The 18,100-nt window shown below is 42.1% G+C and overlaps 1 protein-coding gene across 4 annotated transcripts in view; it reads right to left on the bottom strand.

Annotated features, from left to right (window-relative positions):
• Nucleotides 1-18,100, bottom strand: part of NEMF (nuclear export mediator factor) — a 79,947-nt gene that overhangs the window by 601 nt on the left and 61,246 nt on the right. For 3 of the 4 annotated variants that reach the window (XM_070431371.1, XM_070431382.1, XM_070431391.1), the window contains 5 exons: nucleotides 3,428-3,505; nucleotides 3,077-3,274; nucleotides 1,287-1,322; nucleotides 182-282; nucleotides 41-84 (listed from right to left, as the gene is read on the bottom strand). In XM_070431371.1, coding sequence (XP_070287472.1) covers nucleotides 41-84; nucleotides 182-282; nucleotides 1,287-1,322; nucleotides 3,077-3,274; nucleotides 3,428-3,505 — 457 coding nt within the window. The remainder of the gene's footprint in view (nucleotides 1-40; nucleotides 85-181; nucleotides 283-1,286; nucleotides 1,323-3,076; nucleotides 3,275-3,427; nucleotides 3,506-18,100) is intronic. The other variant, XM_070431379.1, reaches the window with a different exon arrangement.

Below are 18,100 nucleotides of genomic sequence, written 5' to 3'. Positions count from 1 at the left end.
GAAATGTTTAAAATGACAATTCAAAAAAGTTTTTAAATACCTTTTCCCTTTTTCTGAATTCCAGGAGTAAGTTTCACTTTGTATCTTTAAAGAGGAATTGTATATGTTAGTAAACAGATATTACAAACAACTCATAAATCACTGTTGTGACAGCTGCTTTAGTTAAATGGTGATGACTTACTTATAGTTTGTCATGGTGGTATAAGGGGCACACATTGGAATGGCAAACAGTAGTACATCTTCAGCATGTGGCTGTCCCGTCAAAGAGTCAAACAGATTTTCCTAAAAAGGGAAAACAAACAATTATTAAAGTAATTCACATCACTTCTAAAAAAAACAACAAACTCTAAAACCTGTCAAAATAGTATCTCAATGTATTTTTATCCTTTTCTGATTGATAGTCGTAAGCTCTGCTTTATAGCTCTGAAGAGCTTAAGACCAATGGTGTTTAAATATATATTCTTGATTACTTATCATTTTTCCTAGCATAATGAGAAATGAGAAAATGATTTTCAAAATGGCACTCATAATCCATTTAAGAGAAAGGGAGAAAAAAACTTGCTGGGTGTTACTTGAGTTGTGGGAAACTACTATGGATTAAAATGAAAAATGACAATGACCACAAATAGATTTAGATCCATTGCATGGAAATGGGACTGATACTTTGGCTAGACCAGTGGTTCTCAACCAGGGGGTTTTGCCCCCAGAACACACTGGGCAATGTCTGGAGACATTTTTGGTGGTCACAGATGGGGGCGGGGAGATAGAGCGCTACTGAGATCTAGTGGGTAAAGACCAAGGATGGGACAGCTACCCACAACAAAGAATTATCCATCCCCAAATATTCATAGTGCTGAAGTGGAAAATTTCAGGGCTAGAACCGCCTTCTCTCTTACCTTAAGGAGAACTCCTAGGGCTTAGAGTTTCCCATTTGGTGGCTGCCTATAAGATTGCCCATATTTTTTAACATGAGTAAATTTAGAGACAAAATGCTTGGTACTACGTGCCATGAGCTCTTCTAAATCTTTTACGTATGTTACCTTAGTTCTCAAAACAGCTCTCTCCTATTAGGGACAGTTATCATCCCCATTCTTCAGATGACGGAAGAGGCACAAAAAAATGATGTTTCCAAGGTTACAATTATATGTAGCAAAGTTGGGATTCAAACCCAGTGTGTCTGACTAGAGCCTTGTCTTAGCCTTTTCAGTTTTAATTAGTTGTGTCAAACGTTCTGGGAGCTGAAGTGCAGTCAAAGTGTTGTGGTAGGGACCCCGACAAAAGCATACCTCGTTTCCCTGCTGATCCAGATCTTGCTCTTCCTGCTCCAAATATAAAATTTTAAAAGTCAGCTATAACTGAAATCAAAATTCCACACTATTAAAAACTATGAGGAGAAAGAGTGATTTAACAAGACTGCCACATCTAATTTCTGTGTTCTATGTCCCAATACTCTGACTGAATTAATTTGTGTCTAATGATTCAAAAAGCAATGCCATTCAAAGAGAAAAAGGATTGTTCTCTGAGGTTTGAAAAAAGGACTTTCCCATATAGCAGCGATTTTCAACCTTTTCCATCCCATGGCACACATAAAGTAATTACTAAGATTCTGCAGCACATCAAAAAATATATATATTGCCGATCTGACCAAAAAATAAATATAATTTTGATTTATTCACACTGAACAGCTATTGTGTTTGCTGTTGTCTTTTTTTTTTTTTTTTTTTTAATCTAAGGGAAAAGAGGTCAGTGCTCCTGACTAAATAGTCAGGTATTACATGTTTTAAAAATTATTGAGGCACACCAGTTGAAAATCGCTGCCACAGAGTATATACTGAAGCGGTGAATGTTATAAGGACAATTTAAATGACAAACAGCCCTGGCCCATGTGGCTTCAGTTGGACATTATCCTGTGAACCAAAGGGTTGCTGGTTCAATTCCTGGTCAGGGCATACCCAAGTTTCAGACTCAATCCCTAGTATGGGGCGTACAGGAGGCAGCCAATCGATGTTCCTCTCTCACAATGATGTCTCTCTCTCCCTCTCCCTTCCTCTATCTCTAAAAATCAATAAAACATTTTGTAAACAAAAAAATAAAAATGACAAATAACTAAGCTTGATGCATTTGCCAAGGAAAAAGAAAACAGAATTTTGATAAACAGAACTTTTATACTTTAGTCTCTGTTCAACAGTTTTAGGATAAATTTTCACACAGTAAGATAAGCTTAATTTTTGCTCACATTAAAAACCTATCTGGACATAATATGTCCATGAAAGAACATTCAAAATTAACACCTTTAATGAATACTTGTAAGTCTAAGGTTTACAGAATAAATTATAAGTATGAGAACTAAAAATTTGAGGACTGAAATGAATTTTAATATTAGTAAACAACAGGGGAAAATAGCAACACATTTAGAATCTCCATGAACATTACCTGCACTCATGGAACACAAAGTTAAAACCAAAGCTTCAACTGCCATAAATGAAAATACAGGCTGAATAAAATTTTTTACAAATTTAAGTCCTTTGCTCAGAATTTCAAGAAGATGTATGTATTCATGTAAGAAGATATACTTAGGGCTGGCCTTGTACTCATTTGATAGAATAACCAGGCAACCATCTTAACTGGAAAAAATGTTAACTTCTCATGGTTTTGAAATCAGGGCACTTGGCACTTTTGATTGTGTAGCCATTCACAACATTACGTAAGATAACATAGCATTTATTCCTGTAGAAAAACCTCGAGAAGTGCAAACTTATTTTCGACTCATCTTAACAACAGTCCCAATTATTTGTCTTATTTTAACTGAGTTCCCACCAGAATCAAATAAAGCCTGTTTCAGAAAACTGATTATTTTAAAAGACTTGTGATAAACTTTATCAACTATGAACACCACCATTTTTATGTTTATGTACTGGAATCTTAGTCTTATAGGTTTATTTCTAGGGTGACTTTTCATCAAGGATAGGGTTATTACTTGTCCTGGTTTTAGCACTGTTAAGTCTCATGTCCTGAGAACCCTAGAATGATTGGTCACCCTAAGAAGTAAAAGCCCACATGTGTATGGTAACCTTACCTTGTCATCATGTGGATCATCTACAGCCAAGTCTTGTAACTCATGAGTTATAACCTCAAAGGATGGGGTTTCTTTCTTTATGCTGTCTGAGACCTGTAGTCCTCCTCTAGGTTTCTGGGGCTGTTTCTTCACTGGTTCGTCCTTCATTTTTCCTTTCTTCCCCTTCTTCCCTTTCTCTTCTTTATTTGAACCTGCAGACTTCAATGCATAGAGGAAAGAAGTTAATGTCAGTATTTTCAATATTGTCAATATTTTAACAAAAGTGTATTGAATACCTAGCATATATAATAGGCAGGAGTCTGGATGCCCCTTGAAAAGCAAAGGAAGAAAATATTTTTAGATATTACTTACCCCCAGCAATTTCATAATGAGTTCACGGTCTTCTTCATCTTGGTCCTTGTATTTTTCCTTCATTTTTTTCATTTTACTCTACAAAATCAAAAGATTTTTGTTGGAAAAATTCCGCAGTAAAAAAAAATGAGAACAAATGTTGGCAAAGAAAAATCGCTTCTTTAGTTCTCTGTCAAAAATGCTATTGAGCCCTAGCTGGTTTGGCTCAGTGGACAGAGCGTCGGCCTGCGGACTCAAGGGTCCCAGCTTTGATTCCAGTCAAGGGCATGTACCTTGGTTGCAGGCACATCCCCAGTAGGGGGTGTGCAGGAGACAGCTGATCGATGTTTCTCTCTCATCAATGTTTCTAACTCTCTATCCCTCTCCTTTCCTCTCTGTAAAAAATCAATAAAATATATTTTAAAAAAATGCTATTGAGCAAGGCACCATTCTAAAGATAGATAAATCATAGTCCTCACCCCTCCAGGAATTTACCATCTGGTGGAAAAAGAAGATACATATAAGAGTATGAATAAATTAATGCAACATATTCTAAATACAGTAGAGGTACATACAAATTATTTCTAAGATAATTTTGAGAAAGACATTTCTTTGAGCTTGAGCGAGAACTGGAGGGGGGGGGAATAAAGCAAAACTTGAAAGTCTTAAAGAAATACATCTTATAGTATCTGGGAAAATAGGAAAAGCAAGATTATAATGTAAAGACAAGACAGTAATAGCAAGTCATTGCATTTGGTTGGAGTCAGGATATACATACAGAGGAGAAACAGAAAACAAGGCAGCACAGATAGGCTGGGTAGTTACTATCAAGGGTCTTAAGACTGAATTTTATCAATGGAACTAGTGAAATCTTTACTCAAACTACATATCCAAATCATCCTAGTGCTTTTTAAAACTACAGACTTGTATCTAGGTCTCAAATTCAAAGATTTTTGTCTTGATTAGACTTAACTGGGGCCCAAACAACAAATTCCTAATTTTTAAATGTTTCTTTAAACAGGACACACACACATAAAAGATTGGTAAGTCCAACTTTATTAAAATTAACAAATGCTGCTCATCAAAAAACACTATTATAAAAGTGAAAAGAAATCAAGTCTCAAAATGTGAAAAGTATTGGGCCCTGGTCGGTGTGGCTCAGTTGGCTGGAGCATCATCCTGTGCACCGAAGGGTTAAGGGTTTGATTCCTGGTCAGGGCACATACCCAGGTTGTGGGTTTGATTCCTGGTCGGGGTACATATGGGGGGCAACTGATGAATGTTTCTCACATCAATGTTTCTCTTCCTCTCCCTCTGCCTTCTTTTCTCTCTAAAATGAATAAAGCATGTCCTTGGGTGAAGATTAAAACAATAATATTTAAAAACTGTGAAAAGTGTAATACATATATCAATAAAAGATGTATTCAGTATTTAAGAGAACACAAAGTGCTCAATATAATTAGTCATCAGGAACATGCAAATTAAAGCAAAAATAAGATTTCAGTATATCTACACTTAAACGACCAAAAAATAACCTTACAATACCAAAAGTTAGTGAGGATATGAAGCAACTGGAAAGCAACTAGAATTCTGACACAGTGCTTGTTGGGAAATGGTACATGTACTCTGGAAACTAGTATTATCTACTAAAGCCAAACAGCATGTACAATACAACCCAGCAATACTCCTCCTCACTAAAACACAACAGAAATGCATAAATGACATAGATAAGAATGTCTATTAACAATACTGTAGATAGATAAATTGTGGCAGTCATACAATGGAATGCTACTAAGCAATGCATATGAACTACTTTTATATGCAACATGCATAACATACAATGTTGAGTGAAACATGCTGGACAAAGGAGTATATAACATATGATTGTTTTTATATAAAGCTCAAAAACAGGCAAAATAATCTAGTGAGTAATAATGTTTTTGGCCTAGCCGGTGTGGCTCAATGGTTGAGCACTGACCCAAGTGAACCAAGAGGTTACTGGTTCAATTCCCAGTCAGGGCACATGCCAGGGTTGCGGGCTAGGTCCCACTAGGGGGCGTGCAGGAGGCAGCTGATCAAAGATGTTTCTATCTCTCTATCCCTCTCCCTTCCTCAATTTCTAAAAAAAAAAAATCAGTAAAAACATTTTTTAAAGAAGTAATATTTTGGATGGGATGCTATTTAGAAAGAGACAAGAGTCAGTTGTGCATTTTATTATATGTACACTAGAGGCCCGGTGCATGAAATTCTTGCACTTGGAGGAGGGGGTCCCCCAGCCTGGCCTGTGCCCTCTCACAGTGCGGGATCCCCGCGATCAATTACCCCAAAGAGGTAGGCCTAGCTCACCCATCCGGGCTCCTTAATGGATTGTCCCAAAGAGGTAGGCAGGAGCTGGGGACCCGCCCCGCGGCACGCGAGGCAGTGGGGACTCTCCACTGCGACTTGCCTCCTCCGCACGAGGCAGCGGGGACACTCCGCCAGGACCTGCCGCCTCTGTGTGAGGCAGCAGAGATGCTGGGACCGGCCCCCTCTGTGCCACGCGGAGCCACAAAACCCCCAGGCCTTGCCATGCGGAGCGGCCACCAGGTCCTGCCTCCGCTGTGCGCGCAGCCATCTTGTGATGGCGTGGGGGCATCACACGCGAGGGCGTGACAACTACTTAGCCTTTTATTAGTAAGAATTATACTTCAAAAAAATCTTGAGAATAGCCCAGCTAGCGTGGCTCAGTGGTTGAGCATCGCTATGAACCAGGAGGTCATGGGCACATGCCCAGGCTGTGAGCTAGATCCCCAGTGTGGGTGTACAGAAAGCAGCCAATCAGTGATTCTCTCTCTTAACTGATATTTCTCTCTCCTCCCTTTCTCTCTGAAATCAATAAAAATAAAATAAATAAAATAAAAGACAGGAAAAAATCTTGAGAATAAAATGAATAATCTTATCTAATAATAGACAAACATAGTAATTAACCATACCTCCGCTACGCTTCCCATTGGCTAATCAGCAGGATATGCAAATTAACTGCCAACAAAGATGGCGGCCGGCAGCCATGCAGCTGAAGCGAACATGAGGCTTGCTTGCCCCAGTGATGGAGGAAGCCAAGGTTCCCTGCCTGCCAGGCCCAGCTCTGAGCTCCGGATGCAACAATGTTGCAATTATAGAAGCTAAACAAACCCCAGATACCTGCTTTCAGCTGGCCACAGCCTCAGAGCTGGAGCCAGCTCTCAGCTCCAGTGACAGCTATAGAAGGTAAATAAATCCCAGAATAAAAAAGAAAGAAAAAAGACTGCCACCCAGAGGTTGAGCCACAAACTGACTCTTAGGGGAATACAAATTAAGGCAGACTGGATCACAAATACGGCCTGCTTTAAAATCAGGACTGTGATTTACAACACGGAGGAACAGTGTAATGCAGGCAACACTCTCCTAAATACCTGGCAGGACCAAGGCGAACCAGGCTGAAGAGTAGAAGAACCGAAAGACCATCACTACTGCAAATTTTTTCTTTTTCTTTTTCTTTTTAATTTTTTCACCTTTTTACTAAGAAACCAATTTTTTTTTTTCTCTTTTTCTTCTTTTTCCATCACCTGATTTTACCCTTTCAATTACCACATTTTTATTTTTAACCAGTATTATTACTCCTACCATTTTACCATTTTTTAAAGTGCCATTTTATTTTCTCTTTATTTTCTTTTGGGATTAGTGTTCTCCATTCTATTTTCATCGTTCCTTTAGCATTAATTTTCCCTATCTCAATTCCACCTCTTTGCTAAAACCCTCTTCCTTACTTTTCCCCTTTTGGTGTCCTGTTTCTCTTACCCTATTCCTGCTCCAGACTTTCCCAATTCCCTCTTTTTACCCCCTGTCTAATTCCACCCTACTTATATATCCTATTTCCAATCTACTGCTCTAAATCCTTATACACCTATTCTTTATCCTTCTTCACTTTCCAACCATTTTTTTTTTCTCTCTTATCTTTCTATTGTTTTCTTGATTGTTGAATATATTGGGCTTTTTTTTTTTTTTTTTCAATTTGTTTGTTTGTTTTGTTTTGTGTTTTTTCTTCTTTTTTAGGACTGGTTGTGAGGTTGTTTTTCTTTTTCTTTTTCTTTTTCTTTTTTTTTTCTGCTGGTTTTTCCCTTCCCTCCCCCACCCCACCCCAGCTATTTTTGTGCTTCTGTTTTCCCTTACCCCTCTGGATATTATTGGTGGTTTGTAGTTTGCATTCATCTCCAGGGATCTGTTGCTGGAATTTGTTGAGATTACTGGCAGTTCTATTGGAGTTTGCTCCTCATACGGGGAGTCTCTTCCCCACTTCTACTTCATTCTCTTTTTTCGCTCTCTTTTTTCCCAATTCTATTTTTGCACTCCTTTTTTGTTTGTTTTTTTCTTATTTTTCTTTTCTGTTCTCTCTTTTATCTTCTTCTCTTCTTTCTCCCTTACCCCCTAATTCTCTTAATTCGGGTGGTCACCTTTATTTGGAGTTATTAATATTGTGAATATACTTGTGTTCAGTGCCTGGTACGTTGTGCCTTGCTCTGTTGTATTTTGTGCCTTTAAATCAACGCAGCAGATCCAAGCAACAGCAGCCCCCTGATCACCGCAGCCTCCTGATCACCACAGCCTCCTGATCACCACACCCTCTGTCTGTGGAACAGCAACTGTACGTGAAGCCTCCCCCCACCAGCCAGAAGAGCCAACACAGCTGTGAACAACACCCACCAGAGGAGCTGCTGCCAACTGGAAAGCAGCTGCTACCGCAACCGTCTGAGCAGCAACCACAACCCAAGGAGCCCCTGCCACCCAGGGAGCAGCCACTGAACACCTCAACATCTACATATGTCAGCGAGATCAAACATGGGTAGGCAAAGAAACCCCCAAAGGAAAGAAAAGGAGGACTCGCCAGAAAAGCAGCTAAGTGAGACAGAGATATGCAACATGACGGAAAAAGAATTCAGAATAAGGTTCCTAGAGTACATGCACCACATGTTCAAGAAGCAAGAAGAAACAGATGAAAAACTCAACTACTTATGCAAGAAGCTAGAAGAAACAGATGAAAAAATCAACAACTTAAGTAAGTCCCAAGAAGAAATGAAGAGTGACATAGCTTCAATAAAAAACTCCATTGAAAGTATCAACAGTAGACTGGGAGAAGCGGAGGACCGAATTAGTGAATTAGAAGACAAGGAAGCAAAACACACTCAAACTGTACGGCAAATGGAGAAAAAAATTAAAAGACAGGAGGAGAGCCTAAGGGAGCTTTGGGACAACATGAAACGAAACAACATACGAATAATAGGGGTGCCAGAACAACAGAAAGATGAACATGGATTAGAAAACCTATTCGAAGAAATAATATCAGAAAACTTCCCTGAGGTGGGGAAGAAAAAAGTCACACAAGCCCAGAGAGTCCCAAACAAGGTGAACCCGAAAAGACCCACACCAAGACACATCATAATTACCATGGCAAATGTTCAGGATAAAGAGAGAATCTTACAGGCTGCAAGAGAGAGACGGAAAGTAACATACAAGGGATCTCCCATTAGATTATCAAATGATTTCTCAACAGAAACACATCAGGCCAGAAAAGAATGGACGGAAATCTACAAAGTGATGCAAAGCAAAGGACTGAATCCAAGAATACTCTATCCAGCAAGGCTATCATTCAAAATTGAAGGGGAAATAAGAAGCTTCACAGACAAAAAAGGGCTAAGGGAGTTTATCACCACCAAGCCAGCCATGCAAGAAATGCTAAAGGGACTGGTGTAAAAAGAAGAAATATCAAGCTCAGAAAGAAAACAGCCACACACACACACACAAAAAGAAATGGCTACAAACAAATACCTTTCAATAATAACTTTAAATGTAAATGGACTAAATGCTCCAACCAAAAGACATCGAGTGGCTGAATGGATAAAAAAACATGACCCATACATCTGCTGTCTACAAGAGACCCACCTCATTAGAAGGGACTCACACAGACTGAAAGTGAAGGGATGGAAAAATATCTTTCACGCAAATGGAAAGGAAAAGAAAGCTGGGGTAGCAATACTTATATCTGACAAAGTACATCTCAAAGTGAAGGCCATAACCAGAGATAAGGAAGGCCACTTCATAATACTAAAGGGATCAATACAACAAGAAGATATAACCCTGGTAAACATATATGCACCCAATGCAGGAGCACCCACATACATAAGAAAACTTCTGGAAGATATCAGGGGAGAGATCGACAACAATACAATCATAGTAGGGGACTTTAATACACCACTGACATCACTGGATAAATCCGCTAGACAAAAACTCAGCAAAGAAACAGCAATCCTAAATGACTCACTAGATCAGATGGACTTAATTGACATCTTCAGAACACTTCACCCCACAGCTGCGGAATATACATTCCTCTCAGGTGCTCATGGGACATATTCAAAAATAGACCACATATTGGGTCACAAGCAAAGTCTCCACAAATTCAAGAAGATTGAAATCATAAAAAGCTTCTTCACAGACCACGATGGCATAATGTTAGAAATAAACTACAATAAAAACAACCCAAAATACTCAAACACTTGGAAGCTGAATAGCATGTTATTAAATATTGATTGGGTTACCGATGACATCAAAGAAGAAATTAAAAACATCCTGGACACTAATGACAATGAAAACACAACAATCCAAAACCTCTGGGACACAATGAAAGCAGTCCTGAGAGGGAAGTTTATAGCTCTACAGGCCTATCTCAAAAAACAAGAAAAAATGGTAGTCAATCATCTAACTCTACAACTCAAAGAATTAGAAAGAGAGCAACAAGAAAACCCCAGAGTGAGCAGAAGGAAGGAGATAATAAAGATTAGAGCAGAAATCAATGAAATAGAGACCAAAAAAACAATACAGAAAATCAATGAAACCAAGAGCTGGTTCTTTGAAAGGATAAACAAGATTGACAAACCCCTAGCCAGGCTCACCAAGAAGCAAAGAGAGAGGTCCCAAATAAACCAAATCAGAAATGATAGAGGCGAAATAACAACAGACCCCACAGAAATACAAATGATTGTTAAACAATACTACGAGCAACTCTACTCCAACAAACTGGACAACCTGGAGGAAATGGACAAATTCCTAGAAAAATACAACATTCCAAAACTCAATCAGGAAGAATCTAAAAACCTCAATAGGCCAATAACTATGGAAGAAATTGAAGCAGTCATCAGAAAGCTTCCAGCAAACAAAAGCCCAGGGCCAGACGGCTTCACAGGGGAGTTCTACCAAACATTCAAGGAAGAACTAAAACCTACCCTCCTCAGACTACTACAAAAAATTCAAGAGGAAGGAACGCTTCCAAGCTCATTCTATGAAGCCAGCATCACCCTAATACCAAAACCAGGTAAAGACATCACAATGAAAGAGAATTACAGGCCAATATCCCTCATGAACATAGATGCCAAAATCCTCAACAAAATCTTAGCAAATCGGATCCAGCAGTACATCAGAAGGATCATACACCATGACCAAGTAGGATTCATCCCAGAGATGCAAGGATGGTACAACATCCGTAAATCAATAAATGTGATACATCACATAAACAAATTGAAAGAAAAAAACCACATGGTCATATCAATTGATGCAGAAAAAGCATTCGACAAAATCCAACACCCATTTTTGATAAAAACTCTCAGAAAGGTGGGAATAGAAGGATCATACCTCAACATAATAAAAGCCATATATGACAGGCCCACTGCCAACATCATACTCAATGGACAAAAACTAACACCATTTCCCCTAAGAACAGGAACAAGACAGGGATGCCCACTCTCACCACTCCTGTTCAACATAGTACTGGAAGTATTAGCCATTGCAATTAGGCAAGAAGAAGGAATAAAAGGCATCCAAATTGGAAAAGAGGAAGTAAAACTGTCCTTATTTGCAGATGACATGATATTATACATACAAAACCCTAGAGACTCCATCAAAAAGCTACTAGACTTAATACATGAATTTGGCAATGTAGCAGGATACAAAATTAACCCCAAGAAATCTGAGGCATTTCTATACACCAACAGTGAACTTTCAGAAAGGGAGATCAGAAAAACAATCCCATTTACCATCGCACCAAAAAAATTAAGATACCTAGGAATAAACTTAACTAAAGAGGTTAAAGACCTCTACTCAGAAAACTACAGGACGTTGAAAAAAGAGATAGAGGAAGACATAAACAGATGGAAGAACATACCATGTTCTTGGATTGGTAGAATCAACATCATTAAAATGTCCATACTACCCAAAGCAATCTATACATTCAACGCACTTCCCATTAAAATACCAATGGCCTTCTTCAAAGATCTAGAACGAACTCTCCAAAAATTCATCTGGAATAAAAAAAGACCCCGAATAGCTGCAACGATCCTGAGAAAGAACAAAGTAGGTGGGATCTCAATGCCAGATATCAAGCTGTATTACAAAGCCACTGTTCTCAAAACTGCCTGGTACTGGCACAAGAACAGACATATAGATCAGTGGAATAGAATAGAGAGTCCAGAAATTAGCCCGAACCAATATGCTCAATTAATTTTTGACAAAGGAGGCATGAACATACAATGGAGCCAAGATAGTCTCTTCAATAAATGGTGTTGGGAAAATTGGACAGACATATGCAAGAAAATGAAACTAGACCACCAACTTACACCATACACAAGAATAAACTCAAAATGGATAAAGGACTTAAATGTACGACAGGAAACCATAAAAATTCTAGAAGAATACAAAGGCAACAAAATCTCAGACATATGCCAAAACAATTTCTTCACTGATACAGCTCCTAGGGCAGTTGAAACTAACGAGAAACTGAACAAATGGGACTACATCAAAATAAAAAGCTTCTGCACAGCAAAAGAAACCATCAACAAAACAACAAGAAAACCCACCTCGTGGGAAAACATATTTGCCAACGTCATATCTGATAAGGGCTTAATCTCCAAAATTTATAGGGAACTCATACAACTTAACAAAAAGAAGATAAACAATCCAATCAAAAAATGGGCAAAGGATCTAAATAGACACCTTTCAAAAGAGGACATTCAGAAAGCCAAGAGACATATGAAAACATGCTCAAAGTCACTAATCATCCGAGAGATGCAAATCAAAACAACAATGAGGTACCATCTCACACCTGTCAGAATGGCCATCATCAACAAATCAACAAACGACAAGTGCTGGAGAGGATGTGGAGAAAAAGGAACACTTGTGCACTGCTGGTGGGAATGCAGACTGGTGCAGCCACTATGGAAGGCAGTATGGAGGTTCCTCAAAAAATTGGAAATGGAACTCCCATTTGACCCTGTGATCCCACTACTAGGAATATATCCCAAGAAACCAGAAACACCAATCAGAAAGGATATATGCACCCAGATGTTCATAGCAGCACAATTCACCATAGCTAAGATCTGGAAACAGCCTAAGTGCCCATCAGTAGATGAATGGATTAGAAAACTGTGGTACATCTACACGATGGAATACTATGCTGCTGTTAAAAAGAAGGAACTCCTACCATTTGCAACATCATGGATGGAACTGGAGAGCATTATGCTAAGTGAAACAAGCCAGTCAATGAAGGAAAAATACCACATGATCTCACTCATTCATGGATAATAAAGACCATTACAAACTTTTGAACAATAATAGATACAGAGGCAGAGCTGCCTCAAACTGATTGTCAAACTGCAGTGGGAAGGCCAGGGAGGGTTGGGGGGCAGGAGGGAGGGGAGTAAGAGATCAACCGAAGGACTTGTATGCATGCATATAAGCATAACTAATGGACATAAGACACTGGGGGGTAAGGGAGGGTAGTGGTTTGTCAAGGGCGGGGGGGGGGGGGGGAAGGATACTTATGTAATACCCTTTGTAATACTTTAAGAGGAAAATAAAAAAAAAAAAAAAAAAAAAAAAAAAAAAAAAAAAAGAAAGAAAAAAAAAAGCGGCTGGGAGCTTAAGTCGCCCGCAAGCCTGAAAATGGCCCTCAGCTCCTCACCCAGACTGGCCAGGCACCCCAGTGGGGACCCCCACCCTGAAGGGGGTGTGACCAGCTGCAAACAGCCATCAGCCTGTCATCCAGGCTGGCCAGGCACCCCAGTGGGACCCCCAACCTGAAGGGGGTGTGACCAGCTGCAAACAGCCATCAGCCCCTCACCCAGGCTGGCCAGGCACCCAAGCTGGACCCCCACCCTGATCCGGGACACCCTTCAGAGCAAACCAGCCGGCCCCCACCCATGCACCAGGCCTCTATCCTATATAGTAAAAGGGTAATATGCAAACTGACCCTAACAGCAGAAAGACTGGGAAAGACTAGTCATTATGACACACACTGACCACCAGGGGGCAGATGCTCAATGCAGGAGCTGCCCTCTGGTGGTCAGTGCGCTCTCACAGGGGGGAGCTCTGCTCAGCCACAAGCCAGGCTGATGGCTGCCAGTACAGCGGTGGTGGTGGGAGCCTCTCCTGCCTCCTCAGCAGTGCTAAGGATGTCTGACTGCAGCTTAGGTCTGCTCCCCGCTGGCAAGTGGACATCTCCCGAGGGCTGCCGGGCTGCCAGAGGGATGTTTGATTGCCATCTTAGGCCCAATCCCCCAGGGAGCAGGCCTAAGCCAGCAAGTGATCACCCCTGAGAGGTCCCAGACTGTGAGAGGGCACAGGCCGGGCTGAGGGACCCTCTACCCCCGAGTGCACAAATTTTTGTGCACCGGGCCTCTAGTCCTATATAATAAAAGAGAAACGTGTAAATTGACCATCCCTTCGCTACACTCACCAGCCAAGCAGGAGTATGCAAATTAACCCAATAAAGATGGCGGGTTAATTTGCATACACAGGCGCTGAACAGCCTGCGTCCTGGGAACATCCTTGGGACCCAGGCCGCTCCTAGCCTGTAGGCCTGCGCATAGGCCCTGAGCAGCAGGGGTCCCAAAACGCCCCCGGCCACTCCGGGCCCATGGGCGCAGGCGCCAAGTGGATGTTCCTGCCCCATGGCCGCTTGCACGTGCGCCGGCGCCAAGACCTCCAGCCCAGCGCCCACAATGCGTGGGGCTGGCTGCCGGCCTCGGGGGCATGCGGAGACCCGGTGGCAGCCACGCGCACAGCCCGGGGTCTCTGCACAGCCCCAAGCCTGGCGCCCACAACGTGTGAGGGTGGCTGCCAGCCTCAGGGGCGTGTGGAGACCTGGCGGTCGCTGCGCACGTGGCCTGTGGTCTCCACACGCCCCGAAGCCCGGTGCTCACAACATGCGGGGCTGGCTGTTGGCCTTGGGGGTGTGCCCTCCCCGGCGGTAGGGACACGCCCCTAGCCCAGTGAACACAACAAAGGAGGTCCTCTGTGCATGAGCTGCAGAGGAAACACCTTTTTAAAAAAAAAAACACATTTTATTGATTTTTTTACAGAGAAGAGGGGAGAGGGATAGACAGTCGGAAACATCAATGAGAACGATCAGCTGCCTCCTGCACACTCCCCACTAGGGATGTGCCCCCAATAAAGGTACATGGCCTTAACAGGAACCAAACTTGGAACCCTTCAGTCTGCAGGCTGACGCTCTATCCACTGAGCCAAATCAGTTCAAGCGTAAACACCTTTTCTGACCGCTCATTGGCTAAGCTCCCTGTACGCCGCCACTTGCAGAGTTCTTGGTAACTTGGGTTATGAATCCAAGAAGGTGATCTAGGGTTTTCCACCACACTCCTGGAGGAAAAAACAAAGGTCGGCTGCTGGAGGGGCTAAGAAATATCATATCCTGCCCTAATCGGTTTGGCTCAGTGGATAGAGTGTCAGCCTACAGACTGAAGGGTCCCAGGTTCGATTCCAATCAAGGGAATGTACCTTGGTTGCGGGCACATCCCCAGTAGGGGGTTTGCAGGAGGCAGCTGATCGATTTCTCTCTCATTAATGTTTCTAACTATCCCTTCCTCTCTGTAAAAAATCAATAAAATATATATTTTTAAAAAAATGTCATGTCCTGCCCTAGCCGGTTTGGCTCAGTGGATAGAGCCTCGGCCTGCCGACTGCAGGGTCCGGGTTCGATTATGATCAAGGGCATGTACCTAGGTTGCAGGCTCCTCCCTGGCTGGGGCCCAGGTCACAGTTCATGCAGGAGGCAACCAATCAAAGTGTCCCTCTCACATTGATGTTTCTCTCTGTCTCTCCCTCTCTCTTCTACACTCTCTAAAAATCAATGGAAATATATCCTCAGGTGAGGATAAAAAGAAAAAAAGAAAGGTCATATCCTATGAAAGACACATCTTGAAAATGCCTAAAGAAAGTTGTCATTTTTTCATGGTGAAGGGACTGGAGTCCATGTTGATGAAAACCCCTTGGCGGCTGCGGTGGCTGGAAGTGGCTGCAGCAGCGGGATAATGGGGCTGGTGTCTTACCCTGATCAGCCCGGTCGCCTCCCACAGAGGGCTCCCAGTCTGTGAGAGGGGGCAGGCTGGGCTGAGGGAACCTCCCCTCCAGTGCACGAATTTCGTGCACCCGGCCCCTAGTCCTATATAATAAAAGCCTAGGTGGCGTCACGCCCTCATGCAACGTTTTCACAAGATGGCCACCCTCACGTCATCACAAGATGGCCAGCAGGGGAGGGCAGTTGTGGGCGATCAGGCCTGCAGGAGAGGGCAGCTGGGAGCAACCAGGCCGGCAGGGGAGGGCAGTTGGGGGTGACCAGGCTTGCAGGGGAGGACAGTTGGGGGCCATCAGGCTGGCAGGGGAGGGCAGTTGGGGGTGATCAGGCAGGCAGGGGAGCAATTAGGGGCAATCAGGCGGGCAGGCAGGTGAGCGGTTAGGAGCCACAAGCAGTCCTGGATTGTGAGAGGGATGTCCAACTGCTGGTTTAGGCCCGATCCCTAAACGGGCAGTCGGACATCCCCCAAGGGGTCCCAGATTGGAGAGGGTGCAGGCCAGGCTGAGGGACACACACCCCGCCCATGAACGAATTTCGTGCACCGGGCCCCTAGTATTACTAATAAATTGAACCAAGAAATGGGAAACTTGATAAAAGAACAGTTTCCTGGAAAATGTAACTTAGGATAATCAACTGAAAAAAACAGGAAACCTGCATGGACCTATTATCACTAAAGAAATTTAGTACTTAAAAAAACCTATCTTCATAGCCCTAAATATTAGGCAGTTTTATAAGTAAATATTATTAAATTTCAAGATACAAACAACCTCCATTTTATACAAGTTCTAGAGAGTAGAAAAGAGGAAAAAGTCCCAAACTTATTTTATGAAACTGGTATAACCATACCAAAACCACACAAAGACAGTATAAGAAATTAGAGGGCAATTTAATCGATATTCTCAAGTAATTTACCACATTAACTGATTAAGAGAGTAAAAATAATACATGCAGAAAAAGCATTCAATAAAATTTAATTCTTCATTAAAAACTAGAGGCCCTGTGCACAATATTCGTGCACTGGGGAGTGTGGGGATCCCTCAGCCTGACCTGCACCCTCTCCAATTTGGGAGCCCTCTCCAATCTGGGAGTTTCTGTCTGTCTTTGCAATCATATTAGCGAATTGTCTGAGACCCCAACTCAGTTTGGTTTGTTGCTCACAGAATAATAGAGGCATTTTTCTTTTCTTTGCTTCATTGGTGGAGATTTCCTGGAAATTTTAGGATATCTTCCCTTTAATTTTTCCTAGACACTCTGATTTTACTTATGTCTCTCACCTTTGCTTTCCCTCCATCCCCCAACACAACAGTAACTTGCTCCAGGCTCACTTTGCTCTAGTGTCAACAGCGGTTCTCAACCTGTGGGTTGCGACCCCTTTGGGGGGTCGAATGACCCTTTCACAGGGGTCGCCTAAATACATCCTGCATATCAGATATTTACATTACGATTCATAACAGTAGCAAAATTACAGTTATGAAGTAGCAATGAAAATAATTTTATGGTTGGGGGTCACCACAACATGAAGAACTGTATTAAAGGGTCGCGGCATTAGGAAGTTTGAGAACCACTGGTCTAGGAGATACGTCTGCCACCAGAACTACAATTCCCAGCATTCCTGGTGCTCCCATCCTGGGGCTGCCACCAGAACTACTATTCCCAGAATTTCTGGTGCTCCCCATACTCTTGGTTTTCCCTTCTTGCTCTGTCTCCATCCCATGGCCTCCCACTCTGCCAAGTCCTCCAAGCCACCAGCTCTCCCTCTCTGCTCTCCGTCTGGCGGCTTGGGGAGCCAAGTTCCCCAAGCCACTCCACTCTCCACTGGCTCTCCTGCTCTGCTCTCCGCCTGGCGCCTGTATATGCAAATTAACCCGCCATCTTTGTCGGGTTAATTTGTATACTCACTCCTGATTGGCTGGTGAGCGTAGCAGAGGGACGGTCAATTTACGTTTCTCTTTTATTATATAGGATAACTCTTCATAAAGGACATCTATCAACAACCCCTAAGACAACATGGTAACAACCTTAGCTACAGTCCCCTTAAATGTAATTAACAAAGATGCACACTATTATTACCTCTATGCAATACTGTAAACTGATGTTCAAGCCAGTGCAAAAAATATAAGAAAAGCATAACAGATATTAGGATTAGAAGGAAGAAAAGCCTTCATTTGCAAGCAATGTGACTGTATACAGATGAAATATTTTAAAAATTCAGTAAGACTACCTATTATTAGAATATGAAAACTGTCTTCCCACATACCAGCAAC

The sequence above is a fragment of the Myotis yumanensis genome, unplaced genomic scaffold (assembly GCF_028538775.1).
Source record: "Myotis yumanensis isolate MYYU_CA2020_CCGP unplaced genomic scaffold, mMyoYum1.0.hap1 SCAF_1, whole genome shotgun sequence".
NCBI lineage: Eukaryota > Metazoa > Chordata > Mammalia > Chiroptera > Vespertilionidae > Myotis > Myotis yumanensis.
Note: the sequence above shows the minus strand (reverse complement) of the source record. Positions and strands in the feature narration are given on the sequence as shown.